The sequence below is a fragment of the Cryptomeria japonica genome, chromosome 6, assembly GCF_030272615.1.
Source record: "Cryptomeria japonica chromosome 6, Sugi_1.0, whole genome shotgun sequence".
Lineage (NCBI taxonomy): Eukaryota > Viridiplantae > Streptophyta > Pinopsida > Cupressales > Cupressaceae > Cryptomeria > Cryptomeria japonica.
This window is the reverse complement of record NC_081410.1, coordinates 667822431-667850293: the sequence shown is the minus strand read 5'-3', so window position 1 is coordinate 667850293 and position 27863 is coordinate 667822431. Positions and strand designations below refer to the sequence as shown.

The window sequence follows — 27863 nt, the reverse complement described above, 5'->3', positions numbered from 1 at the left end:
TACAACAAGTTCTGTGGCTATATGGTTATTGTTAATATACATATAAAAATATATATAGACAATAACCATATAGCCACAAAACTCAAAACAACCATCATTATAGAACATATTATGCTATTGTGTGTGTTTCTTCATGTATACATATACATGTATATCTACATACATGTACACATGTATATATACATATACATATATATGTATATGTGTGTATATATATGTATGTGTATACATAGATATGGACAATAACCATATAGGCACAAAACTTGAAACTATATACAACAAGGAGACAAACTAAAAGCATGAGATGCAGGAGTAAAATATGTAACTATGAGAGATAGCTTATTTCTCTTTACTTAATCTTTTTCTTAATGCTTTGTCATATATGTCTAGGAAAGCTCTAAATTGTTTGGCCTCCTTCCGCTTCCTATCCCTTAGAAGAAAGGTATCATTTGCAAATTGTTGATGAAAACATGGACCCAATCTACTGGATATCTTGATGCCTTCCAACTTTCCAATCATCTTGGCATGAGTGATTGATCTTCCTAAGGCTTTAGCCATTATTATAAGAGAAATGGGGAAAATGGGTCCCCCTGTCTTAAACCTGGGGACACCTCAAAAAACCCCTCTAGGCACTGTTTACTAGGAGTAAAAATATAGGACTAGAAATGTAGGTGTATATCCATTTAACCCACTATTTATTGAATCCAAATGCCCCAAGATATTTGCAAAGGAATCTCAAATCTACTTTATCATAAGGTTTTCTAATGTCTAGTTTGATGATCATACTTGAGACATTATTATTTTGCATTGAATAAATTTCTTCTTGGGCTATGATGATACCATCTAAAATGGATTTGTTCAAGACAAAGCCAGTTTGCTCTTCTGAGATGATCGTTGGCATAATTTTTTTAAGTCTGTTTGTTGCGATTTTGGCCAATAGCTTGTATAGCATATTTCATAAAGAGATTGGTCAAAATTCATCCAATATTTTAGAATTCTCCTTCTTAGGGATCTGTAAGGAAGTTAAGTAGCCGAATAAATTCCTACACTAACCTTAAGAGGAGGATAATATAAAAACTTTTATAGATCATTACAAAAGTTATATAAACTTAATAAAAATAGACATAATAGTACGCATACAACAACGAAGTGATTTATATAGGGAAAAACCTTTTGGGAGAAAAACCCCACACTCTAAAAGCCACCCAATATATTATTTAGAAATAAATAATAGATTACAATATACTTGAAGAGTAAGCTCTTCATAGGAGTACCGCTAATCAGAGATACAAAGGTAACTCAATAGATATCAAACTCTTTTAGACAACATAGAATCTCATGCACCTCACATATAAGAGATACAATGAAAGAAATCGTCAAATGATATTAAGAAACCATGGGCTAAAACCATCCAATAAAGTAGAGTCGACCTTATCTCCAATATAGATTTCCTAAGATGTGTCAAAATACACATGAACAGATGTTCCTTCCTTTTATGGCTCATTTATGTCTCCAATGCAATTTTATATTTTCTATTTGGGTAAGTGCAAGAAGTTGTGTCCACTTTTTGGCCAAAAAGTCAAAGTTTTTTCCCTTTTTTTTCGATTTCATCCTGTTTGACCTAAATATTTGAGGCACTTAAAGGATGATTCTTGAAAACATTCAATAATAGAAAATGTAGTGCTTGAAGTCTACTTTCCAAATATGTAATTTTTTTTAATACCCAGATCTTAAAAAAGAAGTTTGAATAGGCATTAGTAAAGCCTATAGTTTAAAAGTCACTTTTTAGGACCATACCATGCCTGTGTACAGCAAGCATAATTTGACCTAAATGAAACTATTTTTCTTTATCCTTTTAGGAAAAGATCTATAACTCACTCATCTTTGATGAGGATATTTTTTTGTAATTTTTTTCAATATATATTTTTTTTGTTATTTTTTAATTGGGCATAATCACTGTTTTGAAAAATCCGCGTGTATGACAAACATAATTTGACCTAAACTTAACATTTTTTAATTTTTATTTTTAAACTGTATAGATTTGTCTTTAGTTTGATGCCATATAATTTTTTTTTCAAAAAACTTAAAGACAAAAAAGTTATTAAAATTTTAAAAAACCATGTTATTTCAAGTTTATGGATCTCTTTCATTAGAAATTATTTTAAAATTAAAAATATTGATCCATTCTCTTAAAAAAATATATATTTGGAATCTAGACAGTGTGTACTATAATGGGTTTTTGTTGTTTAAAAAAATTCTGAAAATTAGGTGTTCAGATATATTTTTGAAGTCATTTTTTGTATGAAACTTGATTTAGGCTTGAAGTTGCAGGTCAAACCAGTTTTGAGCCTCAGGTTCGGCTTTCTGAACCATTTACCAAGCCTATTTCCAAACCTAAAAGTGGGCCCCCCAAAAATCTTTTTACAAACGGGATCCCGTGTTGAAAATAGGATCTCGTTCTTTTTTGCAAATTATTTAAAAAAAACAAACAAATGGGATCTCGTTTCGAATTAAAACGGGATCCCGTTTGCTTTTAACATTAATTTTTTTTTTTTGAATTATATAAATATATGATCATTTAACATAATAAAACATGTCAATTCAAATGTGCAAGATTTTAAATGATATATTATGATCTAGTTGTCCCTTGGATGGTTTTTGGTTGCAATTTTAGATCCATTTTTTGAAGGTGGCATTTATTGCATAAGTTTTTAGTCATGGGGTCTAAACAACGTCAAAGGAGGAAATTGACCATCGAGGAAATTCAAGAAGAACGAGAGAAGGAGGCCAAACATCAAAGGGATAGAAGAATGACGATTCGACAAATGAATAATCCTGATGCTTCTGGATCCACAACAATGGAAGAGACAAACATTCAAGATGATGCCTTAGGGGATCAGATGGACATAGATGATGCAATTATGGATGATGACGATGCAAATGAAATAATTATGAAGAATATGCCAATTACAACATCCTCAAATCCAGGTACATCTTCAAATTATCCAGGTACATCTTCAAATCCTTCTCTGCAAGACATGGATAATGTGATTATAGGTGATCTTCATATTGCTGATTTAGTAGAAGCTGGATATACCAATGTTGAGATTGATAGAATTGTCCATGAAAATGAAAACCTTCATGTTGGTAGAGATGAAATTATTTTGAATGTTGAGACAGAAAATCCTTTTGAACATGGTGAAAATGAAAATCCTCCAATTGTTGAAGATCAGGGAAACTTTTTTATAAAAATTGAAAAAAATATTTTGGATAATCTTCGTGGTAAGATTTCTTGGAGATAGATAAGAACATATGCCAATAGAATATACAAAGAATTTTTTTATCAAAAAAAACTTGCAATTCAATGTCAACTTATGATGCAATTGATGAGAATGTGGAAAATGAGAAAAGTGATGAAAAAAATAGGCATCTATGTGAAAGCATAAAAAAAAGATGAATCTGTTAAGCATGTTATGTCTATTGTTGCAAGTGCCATTGAATCTATTGGTACAATGAGTCGATCTAAAGATAAGAATGCGACGCGACGAGTTATAACAACTGCCATAGTGAATAAAGCAACCTTGAATAAAAGGATGGTAAGCAACATTAGTGGAATTTTAAAGATGCATCGTAAAACATTGGTTAGAGTAGCTAAAAGAAGAGAAAGTATTGAAAGTGATCCAATCAAACAAAGTTGGAGTTTTAGTGGTAGACTTTGCAGGTTAGATATGAAATTGAATATTGAAGTGAAATCTTTGGTTGAAAAGTTTTGGCATGATAATACAAGGGTATCATCTAATGCTAGAGATGTTCTAAAGTTGAGAGTGGGGTGTAAAATTCGTGACCCTCTTCCAAAACACCTATTAGACACAACTCAAACTGAATTTTATATAAATTTTTTGGATGAAGTTTTGTTACCTAGAAATATCACTATAAGTCAAAGATCATTTGAAAAATGCAAGCCCTGGTATGTGAAAATTAACAAGCAAAGAGTCTCTTGTTGTTGTAAAATGCATGTGCAATTTCATTACTATTATGATGTTTTTCGATACATACATTGTGTTTTGCGATACATACGTTGTTTTTTGCATAGTAACATGCTTGTCTAGGAATGTGGTATTGATATGTCACCTGAATCAATCAAAGAATTTGTAGCAAGTTTATTTTGTCAAAGAATCGATGGACAATTATTTTATTTACATTCATGTATTTCTGGACAATGTTCTAGTTGTGGCAATTTTTCATCACTAGTAGAATGTATGCATGAGAGTAGTGAAACTAATTTTGGACAACAACTAGTGGATGTTAGAAGATTTAAGAATGTTGAGTATCCCTTAAAGGATGGGAAAATAGGAAAGTGTGTCGATTTAATCACATCGAAGGTTAGTGTACATGCATTCATGTCAGAATTTAAAAGTAAGATTGTACCAAAATATGTGATACACTCTCAACATGCTAGATGGCTTGATTCTCAATTTCACACATGTAGAAATACATTTCCAGTTGCAAGTATACTATTAGTGGTGGACTTTACAGAAAACTATACTCTTAAGCCACAAGAGGAAATTCAATCTCAATATTACAATTCCACTCAAGTTGCTATTTTTGTTCATATTGTTTATAGACACGCAAATGATAGCACAGAGGATGATAGAAAAATACTAAGGGAGTATCATTTCTATGTGAGTGATAATAGGATGCACTCCTTAGAGTTTGTTCAATATTGTTTCAGCATATTCTACAGAAATATAAGAGAAAGAGGAATCCAGATGACAGAACATCTTATATGGTCAGATAATTGTACTGGACAATTCAAGAATGCTCGAATGTTTTATTAGTTTAGCAAGGCTCACAAGGAATACAATATCCAACATATATGGAGTTTTTTTGAAGCTGGACATGGCAAAGGAAAACATGATGGAGTTGGTGCATGTGTTAAAAGAATTCTTGCTAGAGAGCAATTAAAATTTGAAGATAATGTAAAATTTAAAGATGCACGTGCAATTGTAGATTGGTGCAACACAACCTTATCTACTGGATCAAGTGTGAACTATACGATTCAACAATTCTTTTGGTTAGTTGAAGAGGAAAACATTGTGCCGAAACTTGATTGTGAGACAATTAGTGGATCAGCGAAATGGCATTCATTTAATAGTTCAAATGCAAGCACATGGACTATATGGATAAGGGAACTTGCATGTTTTTGTTAGTTTTATATTTCAGGTGATTCTGATGTATGTGAGGATACTGAATGGGTTGAAGATTGGAATCAAAGATTGTTGACTCCTACTCAAGCACAAGATCAGATTAACACAATTGAAGATAATGATGAACTATTTGCATAAGATGATTATGATCGTGTTTCAGACCTTTTACAAAAAGGTAATCATTTTTTATTATTTTGTTGGCCATTTAATAAAATTAGTTTCCAACTTTTTTATATTTGGTGTAAATTAAAAATGGCATTTTTTAAATTCTAAATTGTGATAATTTATTAACTTTTTGTTTGTCTAGGACATGTGTATGTCATTGTTGCACCTGAGGACAATGAAGAGGAAACAGAATATTGGTTGGCTCGATGTGTTGAGACTAAACACAAACTAGTTAATCCTCGAGAAGATGACGATGGTTTTCATTATTCGACTAGTTCAGTGGTAGTTGTTGGAACTTGGCTAAGGAAATATTTGACAAGGAAGAATGGTTTTCCTACTTTTGAAGATTATGAAACACATAAGAAGATAATACACTACTCGCATTTGATTGTTGCAACAAATATACAACTAGCGAGATATAGCGACAGACCTAGTAATAAAAAGTTGTGGAAAATTTCTATGGAAGATCACGAGACAATTATCTACACTTTGGAAAAAAGAGAGGATGCAGATGGTACAATGGAATAAGTATTTAAATAAAGAGGTATGTATAAATGTTAAATTTATGTATTTATATATTGTGTACATGTATAATTTCTTTTTATTACATACCATTTGATCATATAGATGGTTTAAATATTATTGTTTGATATATATAGGTCCATCCCCTTATTGAGAGCTCTTACACAATTGTGTCACATGTAATGGAATAACTATTTAATATATAGAGGTACGTATACTTGTTTTAAAATTATGTATGTCTTTTGAAATGATTATACTTGCTTTAAAATTATACTTCAAATGATCCTCTTTTAAGGCACATGTCCTATTTCTAGTTTGATCCCCTTAAGCCACATGTCCCAATTGTACACCCATGCCCTTAAGCCGAGTCATGTCCTAATCAATTAATCTCCCCTTAAGCCATGTCCTATAATTGAGTTCAAATGATCCTCTTTTAAGGCACATGTCTTATTTCTAGTTTGATCCCCTTAAGCCACATGTCCCAATTGTACACCCATCCCGTTAAGCCGAGTCGTGTCCTAATCAATTAATCTCCCCTTAAGCCATGTCCTATAATTTAGTTCAAATGATCCTCTTTTAAGGCACATGTCCTATTTGTAGTTTGATCCCCTTAAGCCACATGTCCCAAATTGTACACCCATCCCCTTAAGCTGAGTCATGTCCTAATCAATTTTAATCTCCCCTTAAGCCATGTCCTATAATTTAGTTCAAATGATCCTCTTTTAAGGCACATGTCCTATTTCTAGTTTGATCCCCTTAAGCCACATGTCCTATTTCTAGTTTGATCCCCTTAAGCCACATGTCCCAATTGTACACCCATGCCCTTAATCTGAGTCATGTCCTAATCAATTAATCTCCCCTTAAGCCATGTCCTATAATTTAGTTCAAATGATCCTCTTTTAACGCAGATGTCCTATTTCTAGTTTGATCCCCTTAAGCCACATGTCCAAAATTGTACACCCATCCCCTTAAGCCGAGTCATGTCCTAATCAATTAATCTCCCCTTAAGCCATGTCCTATAATTTAGTTCAAATGATCCTCTTTTAAGGCACATGTCCTATTTCTAGTTTGACCCCCTTAAGCCACATGTCCTATTTCTAGTTTGATCTCCTTAAGCCACATGTCCTAATTGTACACCCATGCCCTTAAGCCGAGTCATGTCCTAATAAATTAATCTCCCCTTAATCCATGTCCTATAATTTAGTTCAAATGATCCTCTTTTAACGCACATGTCCTATTTCTAGTTTGATCCCTTTAAGCCACATGTCCCAATTGTATACCCATCCCCTTAAGCCGAGTCATGTCCTATTTTGGTATTTTAAATTAAATTTGACTTACTTAATATACATGCATTTAACAAATTATTTCTAATTAAGTTTTGATTAATTTTTTTTTGTGTGCATGTAGGTACATCTTGTTACCAGGCTTTTAATTGTGGAGATCTAATTAAAAATCTCTAGATTGCTTTTGAAATTGTGGCGATCTAACTTATCTAGATTGCTTTTGAACCTACTTTAAATGTCTTAGATTGGATCAAACTTATATAATACTTTAGATTTCAAAATATTGAGTTAGACTTTTATATATATATATATATATATATATATATATATATTTAAGACGTGTGGATCTTGAAAATTTTAAATTTGAGATACACGGATGAAGCTAAATTATTATATATTCAAGAGATGCACCTGGATTAAACTTTTTTATATTTAAGTTTTTAGTATGTATATATGTGTGCATGTACATGGTAATTTTAGAAATTATCAATTGCTTTGAATTAAATTTTTAATGTATACAACATTTGTGTGTGTAAACATGTGTTATTTGGAAAAATGTCAAAATTGCAAGTGTTTTATTTTTAATAAATGATATATATGTACATGTGTACAAGTGTGCTATTTTTATAAATATCAATTCCTCATGTGTGTGTATGTGTTCAATTTCACTTGCTATTTTGAGATGTGGATGAAGCTCTAAATTATTATTTTTAATCTATGTGTTCAAAATTGCATTGCTCATACTACATATATGTGTTCAAAATTGCACTTGCTTCATTTATTTTTAATCTATTTATTTGGTTTTAGTATCATGTAAGTACACATACACATACATATATAGATTTAGATTAAAAATAAATGAAATTTACATATAGCTCGAGATGATTATAAATAAATAAATATATGTATAAATATAATGTCCATGAAACACATGTATGTATGTGTACTAGAGAAGTGAACACTCCAATGTAAAACACACACACACACACACACACACACACACACACACACACACACACATATCACATGTACAAGCACTGCATATATGTATATCAAGTCTAGATGTGTGATGATCAACAAGTCCACATGTGGTCAACATGAAATATAATCAAAGTGTATGTGCAAAATAAACAAGTCCATGTGTATGCGCAAAATAAACAAGTCCGAGTGTGTACACATGTACACACATGTATGTATCAAGTCCATGCTCAAAATGAAATATATAATCAAAGTGCGCAAAATAAACAAGTCCCATGGGATGGAATGATCAAATGTTAGTAAACGACATGAAACATGTAACAAATCTAGCCCCTAAAATGAAGATGACTGTAAGCCCTAAATATGATCTAGATTCCTCTTCAAGCCACGCGGACGAAGAGAAGAAGATCCACTCTGCAAGACAAAAATGTTCAAGTTTGTGAGAGTTCTATGTAGTTCATGTTCATATATATATATATATATATATATATAAAATTAAAAATTTTCAATTATAAGTTCAGTAGCACATACGTGTACATGACTAGGCTCATCTCCTCTAGACTCTATTGAGGGCTCTGCATCTCTAGGTGCTATAGGGGCAGTCGATGGAATTGGTATCTCATGCTATATATAGTACATGAACACGCACACACACACACACACACACACACACACACACACACACACACACACACACACACACACACACACACACACACACACACACACACAGATCAAGATCAATTTATGATTTAAAATAGAAATATAGACCTAATTTATATTTAAAATGTTCATTTTGAACTAGAGATAATTTAATGTTCATACGCATACATACTTGACTCAGGTCATCTCCTCTAGGCATTACAGTATCCGGGGCGACATAAAAAAAAACTCAGCCACTATCAACAAGATCCTACAAGGTATTTAAAAAAGAGTTGCACGTGTCAATTATATGTATCAATTAATTTAATTTTTAAATAAAATATGATTCTGAAACTTGTATCAATTTTTTTAAATTTAAATCAACATTAAATACCTGAAATGATGATGATGTCTGTACAAAACTATCAAGTGGATCAGGATGATCATATGGCCCATCTGCATGTAAACTCATCTTGATGGTCGTGTCCACCTGTACAACAAAATTAATTAAATCTAGATATTAAATCAAATGTACATGATGTTTATTTATTTATTTAAAATATCGAATGTAAGTTTGATGAACAAAATTAATTAAATCTGTAAATATATATATAAATTAAGATAGAGTGTCAACGTACCGAATCTCTCTGCTCATCCGCAACAACCGATATTGGAGGAGCTGCACTCACCACAGTGGTAGATGGGTAATCCGACGTGGAAGTCGGTGTCGTAGTGGCCCCAAACATGGGCTAGAGACATGCAAATGTGTAAATAGTGAAGACATATAGATAGAGAGATCTATATAAATAATGTAAATTTAAATATATATATATATATATATATATATATATATATATATATATATATATATATATATATATATATATATATATATATAATATAACTGCAAACTGTAAATGTATGTACTGGATCTCCCCATACCTGTTTACCACGTAAATCATGATCTATGGGATGGTCATCGGCACAAAGAAAATCAACATATGAACAAATATTATCATGATCAGTGGATGCTCCCCAAGTAGCTGAAGAGGACGGACCATGATGTGAACTCGAAGCAAGGTGTGGACCATTACAAGGCCCATAGCATAGTCGATGGCAACTCATACAAAAATGAGGTGTCGATGTATGTGGAATGGCTGTACTCATGTCAACATCATCCTCACTAGTGTCAATGTCACCACGGTCCAACAAATCGGCTGTCAGCTGACTAAGGCTACCAGTGAGTGTGGTCAATGAGTCCAATGTGGAGATAACGGATCGCTAATGAATAGTCATAAGTATAACAGGCATAGGAGCCACAATGGCTTGGCGACGAGCAGGTTTATTGGGGTCAGTACGTGCCCCCAACCTATCCTATGGCATGCCACCACCAACACCCTGGAATGCTCTTATATCAAAATAATTGGGCTTTAAACCCCAAACAAACTCTGCATATAATTTTCTCAAGAAGTATAAAGGGCACTCTAAGTTGGCATGTGGTGGACTATCAAATACCATCTGCCATCGATCCCAAAAATTATCGGCCATGCCTCGATGTGTACACGACCCCATGGATATGCGGGATTTATTTGGTGGAATGGGTTCACCTATGATGGGGTTTGAAAAATATGGAACAAGGTGAGATTTGTCTATTCTTAGGTTCAAAATATCCTTATAGGAGAGGCCATCAGAATAAAACTGGCGTCTCTCCTCTCTCCATGCTCGATGTGAATTGAGCTCTGCATCTATAGACCTAACTACATCAATAACGTTTTGCATCTTCGATGCAAAATGGTGCATGTGTAGGGATACATGTGGTGCTCTAAGGATCTCATTAACTTTCCCCTGTATGAAAATAACATTCTCATCAATAATGGCTCGAAATCGACCCTCAGCAAAATCAAGAGGTGGAGGATGATGATCGGGTGGAGGTGGGGGTGGAGGAGGAGGTGGGGGTGGGGTTGGAGGTGGAGGAGGAGGTAGGGGTGGAGGTGGTGCACCATGGGCAGGGTCATCTAGGGAGGGGTTGCTCAGGCCCTGTTTCATTAAGCAAATCTTCTATATCAAACAAATCCATGTGATGATGTGTATGTAATCTGAGCTCTGCATATATATATATACACATGTACACATTCAATACATTTAATTAAAAATCAAATAAGAATTTAAATTCTAACTTTTGAAACTAAAACATGAATTTAAATTACAAATAATTTTAAAACATGTACAATCTACATATATATACATTGTAAACATAGATATACATATGCAAACTTTACAAACAGATAAATGATAAAAAATTACATGTGTACATGTATGAAATCAAGAACATGCACGATTTTACATATAATATATATGATCATGTACATAAGAATTTAAAATTTAACATCTACATGAAAATGTTTATAATTAATCATCAAGTGACACACATGACTTAAGGGGACTGGCCTACAGTTAGGACACGTGGCTTAAGGGGATCAAACTAGAAATAGGATAATTTTGGCTTAAGGTTATAGGCCTAAATAGGTGGTAATTAAATTTTGTAATTAATCATTTAAGACACATGACTTAAATGGATTGCTCTAACTAGGACAACTGGCTTAAGGGTGTAGGCCTAATTAGGATGTATGTTAATAGATTGGCTTAAGGGGATAGATTGAATGTATGTTAATAGGGGAATTGTCATAATAGTATGTTAAGAATAGTAATTTAATGTAAATATAGTTGATTTAATGTACTTAGAATAGGAATTTCAAATTTAGCAACTACAAATTATAGGATATATGTGGCTTAAAGGGAGGAGCCTAAATTATAGGATGTACATGCATTTCCTAATTACATGTGTCTTAAGGGGACATGGTCGAAATTAAATTACATTTGATCATAATTAAGTTTACTAAATTGAATATATAGTTAATAGGACCTATTTCATGCTATTTAATATATATGGCATTTAATAATATATATAGTTAATAGGTCCTAGAATGTTAAAAGGGGAATTGTCATAATAGTATGTTTAGAGGCCCATATGGTTGTAAATATAGTTAATTTGATGTACTTAGAATAGGAATTTCAAATTTAGCAACTACAAATTATAGGATGTATGTGGCTTAAGGGGACGAGCCTAAATTATAGGATGTACGTGCATTTCCTAATTACATGTGTCTTAAGGGGACATGGTCGAAATTAAATTACATTTGATCATAATTAAGTTTAATAAATTGAATATATAGTTAATAGGACCTATTTCATGCTATTTGATATATATGGCATTTAATAATATATATAGTTAATAGGTCCTAGTATGTTAAAAGGGCAATTGTCGTAATAGTATGTTAAAAGGGGAATTGTCGTAATAGTATGTTTAGAGGCCCGTATGGTTGTAAATATAGTTAATTTAATGTACTTAGAATAGGAATTTCAAATTTAGCAACTACAAATTATAGGATGTATGTGGCTTAAGGGGAGGAGCCTAAATTATAGGATGTACGTGCATTTCCTAATTACATGTGTCTTAAGGGGACATGGTTGAAATTAAATTACATTTGATCATAATTAAGTTTAATAAATTGAATATATAGTTAATAGGACCTATTTCATGCTATCTAATATATATGGCATTTAATAATATATATAGTTAATAGGTCCTAGTATGTCAAAAGGGGAATTGTTGTAATAGTATGTTAAGAGGCCCTTATGGTTGTAAATATAGTTAATTTAATGTACTTAGAATAGGAATTTTAAATTTAGCAACTACAAATTATAGGATGTATGTGGCTTAAGGGGACGAGCATAAATTCTAGGATGTATGTGCATTTCCTAATTACATGTGTCTTAAGGGGACATGGTCGAAATTAAATTACATTTGATCATAATTAAGTTTAATAAATTGAATATATAGTTAATAGGACCTATTTCATGCTATTAATATATATGGCATTTAATAATATATATAATTAATAGGTCCTAGTATGTTAAAAGGGGAATTGTTGTAATAGTATGTTAAGAGGCCCGTATGGTTGTAAATAGTTGATTTAATGTACTTAGAATAGGAATTTCAAATTTAGCATCTACAAATTATAGGATGTATGTGGCTTAAGGGGAGAGGCATAAATTCTAGGATGTATCTGGCTTAAGGGGACATGCCTAGAATTTATAGGATGTATGTGCAACATTTCCTAATTAAATGTGTCTTAAGGGGACATGGTCCAAATTATATTACATTTGATCATAATTAAGTTTAATAAATTAAATATATAGTTAATAGGACCTATTACATGCTATTTAAGAGGCCCGTATGGTTGTAATTAGTTAATTTCATGTAAGTTTAGAATAGGAATTTCAAATTTAGCATCTACAACTTTTGTAATTAATCATTTAAGACACATGACTTAAACAGATTCGGCTAATTAGGATGTATGTGGCTTAAGATGATAGGCCTAATTAGGATGTATGTGGCTTAATACCATTTGCCTAGATTATAGGATGTATGTGGCAAGTAAAGGAAAGAAGATTCACTTTAAATATAGGACACACATGTGGCTTAAGGGGATCATTTTATAAGGTCCTAGTATATACATATAGTTAATAGGTCCTAGTATACATTTTAAAATGTCCTAGTATACATATAGTTTATAGGTCCTAGTATACATATAGTTAAGGGGATCATTTTATAAGAAGATTTACTATAAATACAGTTAATAGGTCCTAGTATACATTAAAACGGGTATGATTGTAATAGTATGTTTTAAGAGGGGTATAGTCATAACTAGTATACATTAAAACGGGTATGATTGTAATAGTATGTTTTAAGAGGGGTATAGTCATAAATAGTTAATTAGTTAATTTCATGTACTTAAGACACTCGACTTAAGGGGATGGATGTATGTACACAATATAGGAGATCTTATGTGGTCAAATTGGGTCATAAGGGGTACATGTTGTGTACATAAATGTTAAAAAAGTGGCATGTGTGTGACGGGCCTTTAGGACCACATTGTGTTGTAAGGGGTCACGCATGTGTTCTAACGCATGCGTGACCCCTTAGGACCACATATGAGCCCTTTTAACATCCTATACTTAGTGTATGCAATATACCCCAACTACTAGGATGGTAAAAGGGGTCATATGTGGTCCTAAGGGGTCACACATGTGTTCTAACACATGTGTGACCCCTTAGGACCATATTATGACCCATTAGAACAGAATGTGGTCCTAGTAAAGGATCATCACACACATACACGCATTCTAACTCAAGGTATAATATAGAAATGGCTCAAACTAAATTATAGGACAAATGTGGCTTAAAAGGGGAATGAATTTGAAAATAGGAGATGGCTTAAGGGGATACATGCATGTGTTCTACAATGTACATGTGCGACCCCATGGGATCGTGCATAGTGTCCTAAGGGGTCATGTATGTGGTCCTAAGGGGTCACACATGTACATTAGAATGTGCATGCATGACCCCTTAAGACCACATACATGACCCCTTTGGACACTATGGCTGATCCTATGGGGTCATATGTGGTCGTAAGGGGTTGGACGTGATGTGATCCTATGTGGTCGTAAGGGGTATGTTGTATACAATTTAAAGATGTTTTAAATAGTTTCATTTTTGTTGTAATTTTTTGGATTTGGTTTTCATTTTTGTTTTTGTTTTGATCTTGTAAACTAAATGTTTTGGTTTTGATTTTTTTTGGGGTTTTCATTTCGTTTAAAAAAAATCCCAATCTAATCAATTCATAAAAAAAATTCAAACTAAATTTAACTAATTTTAAAAATAAAAACATACTTTTCTAATTAAAATAAAATTATTGAACTAAAACATTTTTTTCTAACAAAAAAAATAAATTTAAAACTAAAAATTATTAACAAAAAAAATAATTTTAAAACTAAAAATCTAATTTTTCAACAAAAAATTAATCTAAACATTAATTATTAAATAAAAATGGGTATTGGGCATACCTGGAAGACTAGGAGGCGAGTTGCTGGCAATTCCTGTGAGGGCTCCACACCTTGAATCAAGATCTCGTATGATAAAAATGAACAACATTATGTTTTAAAAAAAACAATTATATATTTGAAACGGGATCTCATGTTGAAATGAAACGGGATCCCATTTCATTTCAACACGGGATCCCATTTCGTTTTCAAAATGGGATCTCGTTTGGAGCTCTAGGCTCAAGATCTCGTGGCCCACGGGATCCCGTTTGATTTTAGGCTTGGGATGCTGAGAGCCAACAGGATCCTGATTCGTCTCCTATTCTTTCTACCTAATTTTGACTTTTTAACTAAGTCCAAAACTTCCACATTAAGTGGACACAACTTCTTGCACTTACCCATTCCAAGAGTCCAAACTTTCGAAGGCCATAACTTGTAAATTGGGTGTCTGATTGATGAACTGTTTGAAGCACCAAAAATCTCATGAAGTGATATATCACCTTGTAACCCGCTACACTAGTTATGCCCACTTTTTAGGGTATTATTGAGGGTCTAAAGTCCTCAAAATTAAATTTAAACCTTTCATCACACCTTCCAAAAACAAAAACTAATATCTTCAAAAATAGCTATGATCTTGCGATGAAAGTTTACTACCATGGTTATCTAGCCAATCCAAAGCTTTGGGAAGAATTTCACACCATTTTGTGCTCAAACAAAAACTTACTATACATAGTAACCTCAGGTAAATGCAAGGTTGAGACACCATTTTCCCAACATTCTACCACTTGTCGAACACCTTGTAAGAGAAAATGGATTATCTACACAATAAATTAATTTATAAGGGCCATGAGACCCATAGACTTTGAACGCCATTTGAACTTCTATGTGCTCACGACCTTAGTTAAAGAATCTGCAACATTCGTCAAAGTCTCTACCTTAACCAGCTTCACCCTATCATCTTCAAGAATATCTCTGACAAAATGATATTGGACATCAATTTGTTTGGTTTGAGCACAAAATGTCACATTCTTAGCTAAGAAAATTGTAGTTTGACTGTTACAATAAACTATCACTGCACTTTGTTTTATTCTAATATCTGAACACAATCTCTTAATCCAAATGACTCCTTTACAAGCATGGGTAGCTACCATATACTCTACTTCCATAGTGGATAAATTAATCATAGCCTATTGCTTACTCATCCAGCTAATTGCACCACCAAATAAAGTAAACACATAAGAAATGGTGGATCTTCTACTTTCAAATATCACCTACCCAATTTGAATCCACATAACCATGAATATAAAGGGAAATCAAGACTTGACTTGTTGACTATATAGGAAATGAAGATTAAATGGGCGAAATAAGGAGCTACTGATTTGGGATTGCGCTGTAACTTCGGATATGAGGTATTTAGACTGATATAGACCTACCCTACAAATTTGGAGAAAAGTCATCGGGACCATGTGCAACTTGCACACGGTCCTTCGAAAAAATCCGCAAGTCGAAAAGGGTTTTTTCGTATCTAAAAATGAAGCCTAAATCTACAATTACAGTCACACACCTATAACCTACACATAGAAAAGAAGAAAAGAAGGGTTGTGGATAGGGGTTTGTCTTAGTCAAACCCCGGTTGAGGAATCAACCTTGAAAGAAAGTAATTGCAAATGGTTAAATGAAAATAATGAAACTGTATACCTTGTAGATCTACAATTTGTTGATGATGGTTGCTTTTCTTCTTGAATGTAATCATAAGTGTTGCATGAAATGGTATGTAACATGACAAAACCCTAACAAACACACATGTTTGAAAATGAATGTTGTAATGTTTCTCCAATCGATGAATGAGGAAGACACATGAAGAAGAAGATGTTTGAAGACTTGAAGACTTGAACGCTTGATGACAATAATGGAGACCTTCCACTTGTTTACCCAATTTTTTCTTATCTTTGCTTATGAAAATGAGAGGACTGGATCCCTTTTATACTTGCCTTAGAGGGTTAATTATCATCTCACTGAAGGCCGATGTAGGGGAAATTAAATCCTGAAGAGAAAATTAGGTCCAAGGGTCAGATGGACCCATTTCGAGGCCACACAAAGAGGGAGGACAAGGGCGCTATGCACCTATCCTAAGGGGATAAGGGAGCCAAGGTCCTATTCTAAGGGGACAAGAGTGCCACACAATGGTCGTGCCCATTTTTGGGGCCTAAAACAGGGTCTAAACAAGTTTTAAAGTGCAGAAATGAGGCCCAGTTCCATGGTGGAGGCATAGATGGATCCCGATCAAGTGTTGGAGATGATATAGCCAAGGTAGGGGCCCAAAATACGATCAAAATTGCAAGGGGTGCAATTTAATGACACTACACCTTTCAATCTCTACAGTTTAGCAACTTTCACATGTTTATATCCTTCATACAAGGTTTCAAGCTTCACCCAAATCTCATGTGCAGTCTGCAATCCCATCACATTACTCATCTATACATCAATTAGGGTCCTCAACAATGCTTCCTTAGCTCTTATATTATGTTCAACATCTTTGATCTCATCAACAATAACATGACCATTCACAAGAACAATGTATGCATTCTTTGTAATCGTCCAATAGTCTTCTCTAAGATAGTTTAGGTGAACTTCCATCCGATGCTTCCATATTTAATAATTAGTTGCATCAAATCTCAGACTCTCCTTCTTGAAAATAACAACTTCCATCTCAGATCTCCTCAAGTGGACAAGCTCCTTCTAGAGAATCTAGCTCTGATACCAATTGTTTATACTAGGGCAACAATAATGTAAGAAAATTGAGAAGGGGGGGTGAATCGACTTTCACCAAACTCAACCAAATTAATCCCAACTTCAAATTTGATTATGAACAATAATAACATAACTAATTACCACATCAACAATACACATAACACAAGGATTTTTAACATGGAAGATCAGATTAAGGGAAAAACCATGGTGGGAATCTACCCACAATAAGATGATACTCTAGAGTAGTATGTGCAAATATTACAATGGGGAATGCACATGCATTCAGGCACACTGCCTAGAGCTCACTGCTAAAAAACAAGAAGGGCTACAACATAAAAGAGGGTTCAGTGCCTTACAAAGATCCTTTGGACAACAATCTTAATTACATGAACCGAAAGAATAACATTTCCAAATGCTTGATTATAGTTATGGTTAAACACACTATCTGCACAATAACTCTTCTCTGCTCTTTGACACTTCTGAATGATAGATTCTCTTGTTCGCTCATACAATACCCTCATATAGCTTGTACATTCATGCAGACACATGATTTACATGATTACAATACCTATTTATACAAATCATCAACCTTAACCCTTAAGGTCGGTTCAACACATAAGACCTAATTATTAAATTACATAAAATGATACATAAATCCATAATTGAACCAATACAATGTTAGCAAGGACATAACATGGACCCAAATCAAATCCTCGAACATGCTAGACCATACAATAATTTTCCAAGATCATCCGCAACACAATACACCATCAAATATGTTGCATAACATGAAGAATACCACCAGATCAATAAAATATTCATTAACGCGCACCATGATCAACGTGAACCACCAAAACGTATAGTACATGTTCATAGAATATCAAAAAGCAATGTGAATTCCATCACAATCACCACAATACCTCAGATAACAAGATTCATCATTACTACATCACCAGAGCTCAAGAACACCAACTGACAAACTAAAAGATATGCTTGTGAAGTTCTAAATCATGAACCACCCGATCAGAGGACACACATGAGCATCCCAAACATTCTCCAAAATCCGTAACTCAATATATAACCATTCCAGAGCAATATGGATCAATTTTGCAACATAGAATACTAAAAAATCAGTTCGCATACTGAGCCTCACAACTTGACCAAATCACCACATAGCATCATGAAACTCATACTAAATCAACTAGAGATGAGTAGCTCAAAATCCAATAATTTGCATCAGCACATTTACAATAGATCACCAAAGCAACTCTCTGCAACAAACTAGTTCATTGCAACATAGGAATATGTTGACATAAATGAAAACAATGTATCCCAACAACTCTAATATCTAACAGATAGCTCTGTCATGCATCCGATCTCATCCGTTTGCTCGATCAAAAATATTTTCAATCCTAACTGTCCATCAAGTCTCCATTTTTCTATAAATTGAGGGCCCCCCCTTCAATCAATTCATCCCTTTTTTTAGTAATTTTATTTTGTCCTAATTTCGAGTAATCATTTAGATTGAGCATTGTTATTCTGTCAATTTGTCTAGATAATCATTACTAAGTCATCTTTAATCACATATTTCGAATAAAGCTCATACACCATCCACTTCGCTTTCGTTGTTTCATGCACCTTGTCTTTTGAGAGTGGCATATCAACATTAGAGCTGAAAAGAAGTACTCCCAGGTCTAATTGAAGGAGCATAGTTAATGGTTTGCATTTACTTTGTGTTTTGTTTCAATTACTTTGTTGGCTGGATTAGGAAAGTTAGCTTTCAATTTGAGTTGTCATGATTAGCTTAGGAAATATTGCATGCATGTTTTGGTTTTCAAAACTAACCCCCTTTTTCCTCATCTACAATCTTATTGGCAAAAAACAGAGTCTGTTTAACCATGTTACATGGCCAAGAAACAAACTACATGCTAATTAGGGCTTGAAGGATTTCTAGAAATGATTTTTTTTTTGAAAAGGGAAACTTAAAAATATTAAATTTCCTAAAATAAAAAACTTTCTCAAAATTGAAATGGTATCAGAGCACAATCTTTACTCCAACAACTTTGACATCAGGAAATTCATTGCAAAAAAGGTAATCTTGAGAGGAAATTACATACTTTATAAGACTCTGGTGTTGGGGGTTTATCCGCTTCTCTTGGATCCCATAAATTGCTTTGGCCTCGTGAACACGGTTAAAAATATTTCATTCATTCATAGCCCATAGCCTATCATTTCAACTTGATTAGTCATTTACTGATTTCAAACACTAAACTAGTTATTATCCTTCCACACATAACACAACATTATACTTTTTACAATCAAATTATTTTTTCTATCATCATTCATGTACAAGGCTATGATTTAATTTAAAATTAAAAGAGATTAAATATAGTTTTATGACCATTAAACTCAAAACAATTTCCTAAAGTAGCATAAATTTTATGACAAATATATTATATATATATATATATATATATATGTGCACTTTCGCTCCAAGTTCTTGCTATGAATCTACACCTTACAAGTTTGGAAACTACGATATTTTGACGAAAGCCTTTCTAGATTTTATAGCCTCCTTAAGGTAACATTTCTCTTATGAGGGAGTTTCTATTTTAAAATTTCATTTGTTTAACTATGGAAGAAGGTTTATTCCAACACTAAATCCATGTTCCTATGTGGTTTCTCAAATTAATTTCCTAATTAAATTTGAGTACCTGGAGTGTTCCCATGCAATTTTCAATAATGGGAAAATGGTAATTTGGAAAAAAATTCTATTTAATGAACAACTACTATTTAGAAATTGAAATTAAGTTGTGGAAAAAAGGATGAGCAAATAATAAGTAGCAACTCCGTATCATAAAAAATACAATGTGGCCTCACACATGTTTCTCTCTTTTTTAACATTTGCCTCTAAATGTTTCTTCAATTTTTAAGAGCACATATTATTATTTATACTATTAATAAAATTTTTAGTTAATTGCTAAAAAAATAAGGAGGGAAATTAAATATTCATGGTGCTCTTAGTTCCATAAATAATTCCTAAATAAGTTGAGAAATAGTTGTTAGCCAAAATAAGCTTAGCATTCGCATGGGGATTTGCCCTAACACTTTAGTGATAGATAAAATAAACATTTTTTTTAGCTTAAGCCCTTTTTCACTTTCACTGAAGAGCAAGACATATCTAGAATACTTATTTTTTAAAGAAAAGCAACACATTTGAATGTTATATTAGAGTCAATTTTCTATCACCATTCTCAAATTTAAATACCCTAATTTATTGCATTTAATTTCTTATAATAAATTAATTATTTAAGTATCAATATTCAATAGTCACATTAATTAGTCTTGATTAATTTATATTAATCTGTGTATTTATTTAATTAATCTAAATCAATATTAAAGAACGCTTTTTTTTATTTACAATATTATCACTTTTATTGACTCATTAGCTTACAATTTAGAATATAAATTTAAGTCAATCTTACTTGTCAAACAATTTTTCGATCACATTTACCCCTTTAAAATTACCCTTGAAATACTAGAACGTATGACCAATCACATTTATGCTTCGACGGTATAGAAATTTTCTTTTGTAAATTATTTAAGACATGTCAAACAACAGTTGTAGTATATAAAAAGCCCTGGAGCGAAATAGATAAAAAGCCCATGCCAAAAATCTTCACCCCGTGATCACCGCTCCAAAAGGCTTTTCTATTTTAACTACCTGCCGTGCAATGTTCCTCTCAACTCCACGCAGCACAAATGAACGAAACACTATAATTTTAACCATCAACTTAGTTTTTGTCAACGGCTGTCAGCTTCAAAATTTATATCGCGATTCATGGCCTATGAGTCATAGGCTCCTCCACCATTGCGTAACTTATACGGGACGGTGTGCATGCACAAAGCATGAATTTTCACCTTTCACGTCTGGGAAATTGGGACTTTCGAAGCAACCCAAGAAACGAATTTTCCATGTGGTTCTCTTTAAAAATTTCAGCCCATTAAATTTGAAGCATTGCTTTTGAGTGGTCCTAATTTCGTGTCAAAATTATTATATGTTGCAATATGCATGCATTCAATAGTATGAATCTGCAGCTTACGCGTTGGGAAATTGGGCCTCTTTAGTGAACTCCTTTCTAAATTTAAGTGATGTTTCGGGGAAACTTCCATCTTAGAATTCATTTCCCCTGAATAGTATGAATCGGCAGCTTACGCGTTGGGAAACTGGGCCTCTTTAGTGAACTCCTTTCTAAATTTAAGTGATGTTTCGGGGAAACTTCCATCTTAGAATTCATTCCCCTGCATTTTAACACTTCAGCGATGGGAGAAATCAGGGAAAAGTTCTGCTTAAGCCTGTTTTTTGTTTCTATAGTGTTTATTCAACTGAAAAGTTATGGTGTCGTAGTCGAGGGTGAAGATATTCTTTCCTTGGGCGCCTCCATTACTGGAAATCAGACACTAATTTCAAAGAATGGCACATTTGAATTGGGGTTCTTCAGTCCAAATGGAACCAATAACTGGTATATCGGCATCTGGTATGCCAATATCCCAGAGAAGACGGTTGTTTGGGTGGCTAACAGGGAGACTCCTGCGAGAAACAGATGTGGCGTTTTGAAGCTGTCAGAAGAAGGTGATCTGGGACTGTTCGACGCAACGGGTGCATCTCTTTGGTCGGTGAATGTGACCAAGAAGCCTTCCCAGGCTTTGATATTAGATTCTGGTAATTTTGTAATGCTCAGTAATGACAATAAATCTGAAACTGTTTGGCAGAGTTTCGACTATCCTGTTGACACGTTTTTGCCAGGTATGAGGTTCGGTGGACAGAAAAAACTAGTCTCTTGGAAAAGTTCACTGGATCCTGCTCCTGGGCTTTTCTCTTATCAAGTGGATCCATCATCTGGGGTCAAACAATTAGTGCTAAAATGGAACAATTCTGTAGAGTATTGGGCAAGCGGACCTTGGGATGGCAATGTTTTCAGTCAAATTCCAGAAATGTCAAACAAAGCCTTATACAATATCAGCGTTGAAATTATCAACTCTGGTTTCCATGTCACATATACATCGATAGCTATCAAGAATGTGCTCTCGCGTTCCGTCACATATACATCGATAGCTATATACATCGATAGCTATCAAGAATGCAATTATATGCTCTGCTTGATGACGCTAAATGGACCCTCCTCTGGTCTCAACCGAGAGATCAATGTGCCGTATATGGTTTGTGCGGCGCTTACGGAATCTGCAACTCCAACAATCTTCAGTTCTGCAGCTGCGTGGAAGGGTTCACTCCCAAAGACACTCGAGCCTGGTATTCGCGAGACTCGTGGTCAAGTGGCTGTGTTCGACAGAGCCCGTTAAACTGTGTTGCCGAAAATGGCAGCAGCGACGGATTCCTGGAGCCCAGTGTCACGTTTCCTGACGCTGATTCCGCTTCCTCATACCCTGTAACCACAAAGGAAGATTGCCAGAAAGTCTTGCTCCTCAACTGCTCGTGCACTGCATTTACTTTCAATCTATCTTCAGGACTCTGCCAAATCTGGTACGGACATTTGTTAAATATGCGTACGTCTCTTCCACCAAAAAGCAATTCAAATGTTTTTATTCGAGTAGCTGCCTCTGCACTTCCGAAGACTAAGAAATCCTCCTCCAAAAAAACGCAACTACAATTATTGTTGGTGCTCTCGCCGTTGCATTGGGTATCTTTTTAATTATAATGTGGCAGAGGCATCGGCAGACGCTTCAGCTACGATCGATGGAGAGGCTTGCCGATCCCTCCTACTCTTTTCTTAGAATGTTTAGCTACATGGAGTTGAAGATTGCAACTAGGAATTTCAGGTCTAAGCTGGGGAGCGGAGGATTCGGCACGGTGTTCAAAGGATACCTAATAGACGGTACACTTGTCGCCGTAAAGAAGGAGGGTTCAAGACAAGATGAGAAACAATTCCGAGCAGAAATCAGTTCTCTTGGAGAAATACAACATAAGAATTTGGTCAGGCTTCGAGGGTTTTGCGCAGAAGGATCCAGAAGGTTTCTGATTTATGATTACATGCTCAACGGCTCTCTGAATTCCTTACTCTTGTCAAGTAATTCTAAAGGTAAACAGAAGGTACTCGACTGGAAGAACCGATTTGAGATCGCGTTAGGCACCGCAAGAGGATTACTTTATCTCCACGAAGAATGCAGAGATTGCATCATTCACTGCGATGTGAAGCCAGAAAATATTCTTCTGGACAATAACTTTTCACCCAAGTTGGCCGACTTCGGGTTGGCAAAGCTTTTGGGTAGAGATTTCAGCCGCGTCCTGACAACAACGAGAGGAAAGAGAGGGTATTTGGCTCCAGAGTGGATCTCCGGTCTTCCCATCACTCCCAAGGTTGATGTATACAGTTTTGGTATGACTCTCCTGGAAATCATTTCCGGGCGAAGGAATCTTGATTTAACTGTGCAAGATTCCAGTCAGTATTACTTTCCAGCGTGGACTGCAGCACAAATTTGTAATGGGAACATGATTAATATTGTGCAGGAGGGTATTGCAGAGGAGAGAGATATTGAAGAGGTGAGAAGAGCAAGTATTGTAGGGTTGTTATGCATTGAAAAGGATGAGGAGGTGAGGCCAAGCATGGGGCAAGTGGTCCTAATGCTGGAAGGGAAGATGCAGCCTCAAATTCCACAGATCCAGCGCTCTGCGCTTATGGACAAGCAAGGAGACCGAAGCGACACTGACAGCGGTAGTGAGAGCTGATGTTATTATATGATAGCATAGTGTAAGCGGGGCACATTCTGGAGGTAGGTTTTTAAAGCTTCAACGTTAGTTAACATGTAGATGTAAATTTAATAATAATTAATATGTTTATTTTGGTAGTGGGATTATTTATTAGTTCTTGTCATGCTGGGAGGATACTATAGCATCCGTTGAATGCATTTGTTAATTTAGACTGTCCAATTAAATTGAAGTATTTTTGAATTTCATTTTTTTTAAAAAATGTTTTGATTTTAAACAAATTTAATAATTAGTATAAAATTATTTATCCTAATTTCTATTGGACACTGCCACTAATTTTATTTATAAAAAATAAAACTTAATTCTAAGTAGAGACTTCTGAAACTACTATGAAACCTCTGGAAACGTTCAGGATTCCTGCCTTACTTTATGCTTTGTTCTGGTTGTCGCTGCGATCTGTTGTTTTGTTCGACCAACATTGTTTACCTTGTTGAGTGCATCATGACATGAGGTAGGATCACTGCACTGTATTAAAAATCGAAATAGAAACATTACACGATTGGTTCAACCTTGATTTTGGTTCGACCTTGATTGGTTCTTGTGTTGACTTGTCCATTTGCATATTTTGTCTCGGATATTGTTTGCTTCAAACTCAGGAATGCAATCGTTGAACACAATTTGTTTTATTATCTGACCAATCATATTAGTGTATTTAAAAATAGTTATTTGGAATTGTATAGTTTTTATTTTTTTATATTTTTATAATAAGAAAAATGATATTTATTTGTAATTCTATTGGTAACTGCCGTTGCATAATTATTTTTATTTAATTTTTAAATTATCATTTCATCATGTACTCCTCTGACATTACCATTATTACAATTTGTTCCACGTTTAATGCATAGTGAGTAGCTTTGACACATACACATTTTTAATGCCCATGAGTATTCAAAACCCTAGATATTTAGGATTTTTACTCACCATGCAGTGGCATTTGTTCTTCACCATTTATAAATTTCTTCGGGCCAATCATAGTGTAGGTTCATAAATTCCATATTTTTTAATATTACTTAAATATAAACATTTGTGTTATATAGAAAGTATGCAATGTGCTCTTTAATATCTATAAAATATTATATTATAAATTTGATATTAAAATAATTATATAATATTTTGAAATAATTATATAATATTAGAATAATTATTTAATATTTTGAAATAATTATATAGTATTAAAATAAATAATAAATAATGTATAATGTTTTTAATTTTTTTTAAAATAAAATATTCTGATTTTGCAATATTATTATTTTATGTTCAATCTTATAATATTTGAATTTTCATATTAAATTTTTATATATTATTATTTATTTTTAATTCTATTAAACTAAAAATAATAATTTTTATATTTAGTAAATGTTTTATGCATTGTTGTTTTTATTTTGTTGTATTAAAATAATTTTAAATACAGTATTAATATGTAATGAATTTAAATTTTTTCACTAATAGGCACGTCTAGCAAAGCTTGCAAACCGTGGACACACAATGACGACACATACACCGTTCAACATGCAAGATGTGGAAGCAAACATTAGGCACGTGTAGATTTTTTTCTTTTAATTTTGAATCAAAAATTAAAAAACCACTAGTAAAAATACCAAGGACCACTCGAAAAAAGTATAAATGAGAATAAATTAGATTAATTAAAAAAATCAATCCATCCAAATATTAAGTTTCGTTTAAAAGATATTAAATTTATTTCTATGGAATTTATAAAGATCTATTTATGATTTATTATTAATATTTAATACATGCAATTTTTATTATATTAATATTATATTTCTCGATATAGCAATTATTAGTAGTTATAAATGCATTTGGCACATGGCAATGACTACACGCACCCCTTCCTTCTACATTCCTTCTTGGGAAAACCATCAAGGAATTGTTGTTCTTTACCATTATACCTAACATGTACATTAACCTTTCTCTAACCTTCCTCTACCACCCATACATTTCCTAATCTCTTCTACAATCACATTTCTAACTCTCGACAGGAACATGACGCTTTGCGTCTCTTGTTTATAAAAGTACTTATATATCAATAATAGTTATATATAGGAAGATATTTAGATTATTTAAAATGTTTATTATGGTTTTTAAATTGTACGTGCATGTAAATGACACGTTGGTAGATTAATGCTATGAGATGATAAAAATACTTACACAATTGAAGCCAAAAAAAAACATTAGAGAATACCTTGATAGGTGTTATAAATATTGTTAACAAATGCTTCAAATTGTTTTTTTTAGCATATGCCACATGAAATGTAAAGTGTTGCCAAAATTTTATCTTTTAAAAATTTATTATAGATTCAAAAATTATATCTTTATAATAATAATTTAAATATTATAATTTAAAAATTAAAAGAGTATTGAAATAAACTATTTTCATATTTTAAAATTAGATTAATGATAAGATACACAAATTTGAGGACAACTTTGTTGAACATAGCTAGATACTGAGAGGGGACGATGTGAATCAACATTAATTAAAACTTAAACATTAAATCAGATTTGTGGAAGGAAATAATACAAACATAGCACACACCACACAAGAACAACAAATTTTTTATGTGGAAAATCTAAGGAGGCAAAAACCACAGTGAGAGTTAATTCACATTATATGAAACAAATATTACAATATCCTTTTTAGGGCTCATTACCCAAGGAAGCTCACTGCTCCCAAAAAGGGTTTGCAGAGAAAGATACAATGAAACAAAGACCTCCTAAAGAGACTCACTATTTGGTAGAAAAATACATGAATATTAAAATGAAAAACATAACATGAAGTACTATAGAAGATGTATTTGACATATGTTGAATTTGCGGTCTTCTTTTGTGACACAATTACTCTGTCATACTAATTTCACACACTTCATGCTCATTTGAAACATCATTAGATTATTTCACACATCACAACCAACTCTACACCTTTCACAAATGATCTAACCTTATATACCCTCTAGAGCACCTTAGAGCACCAATTAGATGTGCACCAATAGGACTTATCAAATGAAATGTGTGACCCAATATAGGTCAGATTCAAACACATGTAGAATGAACAAAAATAGGTTGTAGATCAACCTAAGGAATCAATCGACCCAAAAACCTTCTTATCACATCCTTAAAATCAATTAGAATAGGTCAAGATCAATCGACAAATGAAGGAAATCACATTTTCTACCCAAATATCAACACCACTGTCAAAACTATTAATTGTTTTCCTCTACACCACTCGAGAGAAATCAAACTCATCATGCGAGCCAAGATGAAATCCTTGTAGACCATAAAAAATAATTCTTCAATAATCTCTTGAAGTAATTGGTCATCAAATTTTTGCACAAGTAGAGAAACCCATTGAACTAATAGAAGTAGTGCAATTTGGATAGATGGTGACACTTCAATACACAATATATATAGCATTGCAGAGAACCAATTCATTTGGAACTTGCATTATGAAAACCTTATACAATCTTGGACATGTCCCAAATCCGCACAATCACACAAATCACTTCAACAGATTGCAAAGCATTCTAGCAAGTCAATAGAGATACATTACACTATTAAATTATAATTTAGAGAACA

At 33.3% G+C, this 27863-nt stretch overlaps 2 protein-coding genes across 2 annotated transcripts; both read left to right on the top strand.

The window, feature by feature from the left end:
- The first annotated feature begins 21528 nt into the window (after positions 1-21528).
- LOC131043694 (G-type lectin S-receptor-like serine/threonine-protein kinase At2g19130) lies at positions 21529-23406 on the top strand. Its single transcript, XM_059222262.1, has 3 exons — positions 21529-22214; positions 22299-22588; positions 22624-23406. The coding sequence occupies exons 1-3, from the start codon at positions 21815-21817 to the stop codon at positions 23200-23202; spliced, it is 1269 nt and encodes a 422-aa protein (XP_059078245.1). The 5' UTR covers positions 21529-21814; the 3' UTR covers positions 23203-23406.
- LOC131041254 (G-type lectin S-receptor-like serine/threonine-protein kinase At2g19130) lies at positions 23208-24236 on the top strand. Its single transcript, XM_059222261.1, has one exon. It carries the CDS (start codon positions 23208-23210, stop codon positions 24234-24236), a length of 1029 nt encoding a protein of 342 aa, XP_059078244.1.
- The last annotated feature ends 3627 nt before the right edge of the window (positions 24237-27863 follow it).

Bases quoted from the DNA above. Each gene is read 5' to 3' on its own strand.
- LOC131043694 (XM_059222262.1), top strand. From the start codon at position 21,815: ATGGGAGAAATCAGGGAAAAGTTCTGCTTAAGCCTGTTTTTTGTTTCT. The intron at 22,215-22,298 runs GTAATTTTGTAA...CGTTTTTGCCAG, and splicing joins GGCTTTGATATTAGATTCTG to GTATGAGGTTCGGTGGACAG. The intron at 22,589-22,623 runs GTCACATATACA...ATACATCGATAG, and splicing joins AGAATGTGCTCTCGCGTTCC to CTATCAAGAATGCAATTATA.
- LOC131041254 (XM_059222261.1), top strand. From the start codon at position 23,208: ATGTGGCAGAGGCATCGGCAGACGCTTCAGCTACGATCGATGGAGAGG.